The sequence below is a fragment of the Pygoscelis adeliae genome, unplaced genomic scaffold (assembly GCF_000699105.1).
Source record: "Pygoscelis adeliae isolate BGI_AS28 unplaced genomic scaffold, ASM69910v1 Scaffold690, whole genome shotgun sequence".
Classification (NCBI taxonomy): domain Eukaryota; kingdom Metazoa; phylum Chordata; class Aves; order Sphenisciformes; family Spheniscidae; genus Pygoscelis; species Pygoscelis adeliae.
The window spans coordinates 79,647-80,430 of NW_008823908.1; the positions used below are offsets into that span (position 1 = coordinate 79,647).

Sequence of the window (784 nt, forward strand, 5' to 3'; positions counted from 1 at the left end):
TGCCCTGCAGCTGGTGGCTTTTCTTTCCCCACCGTGTCTCTGCGCCGGCGCTTGGGGGCCGGGGGGTGTCTTTTGGGGGCCGGGGGGTGTCTTTTGGGTGCCAAGGGGTGTTTTCTCTCCGCCAGGTGGTTTGGATGATAACGAGAGAGTGCACATGAGAATCCTGCAGACCATTTACAAGAGGCTAACCCGCTCCAGGCTGGGCTGCCCGCGCTACGGGGCGCACTGGGAAGAGCTCGGCTTTCAAGGTAGGGCAGGGGGAGAGGCCTCTGGAGCAAAGCTTTGCCGAGAGAGATCGCGCTGGTCCCGTTCCCTCCTCCGGAGGTGGGATCCAGAGGCAGCGCAAAGGTTTTGCTGCCCGTTCCCTCTCCCTTCACGCGGCCGCTGTCCCCGCTGCCGTCTCATAGAATCGTTTAGGTTGGAAAAGACCTTTAAGGTCACGGAGTCCAACCGTTAACCCGGCACTGCCAAGTCCACCACTAAACCGCGTCCCGCAGCACCACAGCTACACGTCTTTTAAATACCCCCAGGGATGGGGACTCAACCACTTCCCCAAGCAGCCTGTTCCAGTGCTTGACAAGCCTTTCGGTGAAGAAATTGTTCCAATATCCCATCTGAACCTCCCCTGGCACAACTTGAGGCCGTTTCCCCTTGTCCTGTCGCTTGTTACGTGGGAGAAGAGACCGACCCCCCCCTCACTACAGCCTCCTTTCAGGTGGTTGTAGAGAGCGATGAGGTCTCCCCTCAGCCTCCTTTTCTCCAGGCTGAACAACCCCAGTTCCCT

The 784-nt window shown here is 59.1% G+C and overlaps 1 protein-coding gene across 1 annotated transcript in view; it reads left to right on the top strand.

Moving 5' to 3' along the window:
• Positions 1 to 784, top strand: part of ELMOD3 (ELMO/CED-12 domain containing 3) — a gene marked incomplete at its 3' end in the record, with an annotated part of 9,787 nt that overhangs the window by 5,914 nt on the left and 3,089 nt on the right. The window contains exon 2 of the mRNA XM_009335092.1: positions 106 to 248. Within this exon, the coding sequence (XP_009333367.1) occupies positions 106 to 248 (143 nt within the window). The remainder of the gene's footprint in view (positions 1 to 105; positions 249 to 784) is intronic.